The sequence below is a fragment of the Hipposideros armiger genome, unplaced genomic scaffold, assembly GCF_001890085.2.
Source record: "Hipposideros armiger isolate ML-2016 unplaced genomic scaffold, ASM189008v1 scaffold_1270, whole genome shotgun sequence".
Taxonomy (NCBI): domain Eukaryota; kingdom Metazoa; phylum Chordata; class Mammalia; order Chiroptera; family Hipposideridae; genus Hipposideros; species Hipposideros armiger.
Genome location: NW_017732620.1, coordinates 15379 through 17093, shown reverse-complemented (window position 1 = coordinate 17093; position 1715 = coordinate 15379). Strand labels below are relative to the sequence as shown.

The 1715-nt window shown below is 51.6% G+C and overlaps 1 protein-coding gene across 1 annotated transcript in view; it reads left to right on the top strand.

Annotated features, from left to right (window-relative positions):
* The window catches only part of DNAH8 (dynein axonemal heavy chain 8), a gene marked incomplete at its 5' end in the record, with an annotated part of 267299 nt that extends 265981 nt beyond the window's left edge, over window positions 1-1318 (top strand). Inside the window, one exon of the mRNA XM_019633277.1 lies at window positions 897-1318. Within this exon, the coding sequence (XP_019488822.1) occupies window positions 897-1184 (288 nt within the window). The remainder of the gene's footprint in view (window positions 1-896) is intronic.
* Window positions 1319-1715: the final 397 nt, after the last annotated feature.

Below are 1715 nucleotides of genomic sequence, written 5' to 3'. Positions count from 1 at the left end.
CGCACACACACACCTACCTGCCTTGCTTCATAGCACTGCTCCTGCCTGGGACGCCCACCCTCTCTCCTCTGCCTTTCCAAAGCTCCCACCCTTTGAGGCCATGCCTCCTCGTCCCCCCCCCCTCCAGCCCACAAAGGCCCCTGAACACTCCAGCCCACAGAGGCTTTTCACCTCAGAAGGTGCTGCACTCAGCCTCAGGCAGCCCTTCTAACAAGTGTGTGTTGGCATTACATTCATGGCTTTTAAAACAGTTTTCTGTGTGTGTCTTGTCTCCCACTTTAATGGTGAGGACCTCCAGGGCAGGTCTTACTGTGTGGGAGAGCAGCATGGGATGATGGTCAGCCAATGTGGACCCAACGCTCCCCTTCCTGCCCGTCACAGCCCCTCGTGCTCTATCACGCCCCGCCTCTGACTCTCCTGCTCGCCAGGCCTGGCGGCACAAACCTCACTTAATCCTGCAACAGAGGTGAAGGTAGAGCCATAGGTTGGCTTGGCTGGCACAGGCAGACACACCCCATGGCACCCAGCTCCAAACCCAGCTGTGTGCTCCCACCCTCCGCTCACTGAAACCAGGCCCCTGGGAGACATAGCTCCCTGCAGAGGAGATGTGGCTCTGCTGGCTCAATCTGTTGTCCCAGGCAGGCCACCCCCATGCTCAGATAACCAAGAACTGGACCATTTCTACAGAGCTCAGAGGCTCAAGACAAGCTGCAGGGGAAAACTGGGCGCCCCATGTCACTAACCCAGGGTGCCTGCACGGTTGTCATCTTTTGGTGGCACCTGAAACTGGTGTGTGTTTCCTTTCCAAAGTGACAGGCTTTATCACCATAATGGATGCCCGCCTCACAGCACCTCCTTTTCTAAAACTTCAATTCCCTCCCGCTTGCCTGTTGCAGGAAGGTGTGTACATCTATGGGCTCTACATGGATGGTGCGGCCTGGGACCGTCGCAAAGGCAAGATCACGGAGTCCATGCCCAAGGTGCTCTTCACGCAGCTGCCTGTGCTGCACATCTTTGCAGTGAACTCCATCGCGCCCAAGGACCCCAAGCTCTACGTGTGTCCCATTTACAAGAAGCCCAGGCGGACTGACTTGACCTTCATCACCGTGGTGTATTTGCCAACAGACTTGTCCCCGGATCACTGGATCCTGCGAGGAGTGGCCCTCTTGTGTGACATCAAATAAGTTCATTTCCACTTGCTGGGGGACCAGGAGCCACGTCGACGGGCAGTGCTGCCAAGACACTCAAAGCTGGGTGTCTTCCGTCCCTACTTGTTGCTTGGTGACTCTTCCTAAATTAAAAAGTTGATATTCTATAATCACTCGTGTGTGTGTGTGTTTTCTCTCCTGTCAGTATTCAAACAGACAATTCTAAAGTCATGCTTGTTATTCTAGACAATCGTATTCCATGATCATTGTTTATTAGATAAAGTTTTATCTTCATGTTAGAACACTTTAGAAGGTTTGATTTTTTTTTTCAGCTGAGCCATCCTGCCACCTGTTGGCAGCTCAGCAGCAGCTCAGTTCGGGCCGGACTCAAACCGCTGTTGCTCAGAGCTCAAACCTTTGAGCAAGCTCTTAACCAATTGAGCCACTCAGCCAGCCCTGAATTTTTTAAAAATTGAAAAGTACTAATTTGTTACATCCTAATAGGAAGCTAGTAGATGCAAACTTTTCTTTCAAATAAAACCCATTTTTCCTTCAATAAAAACCACT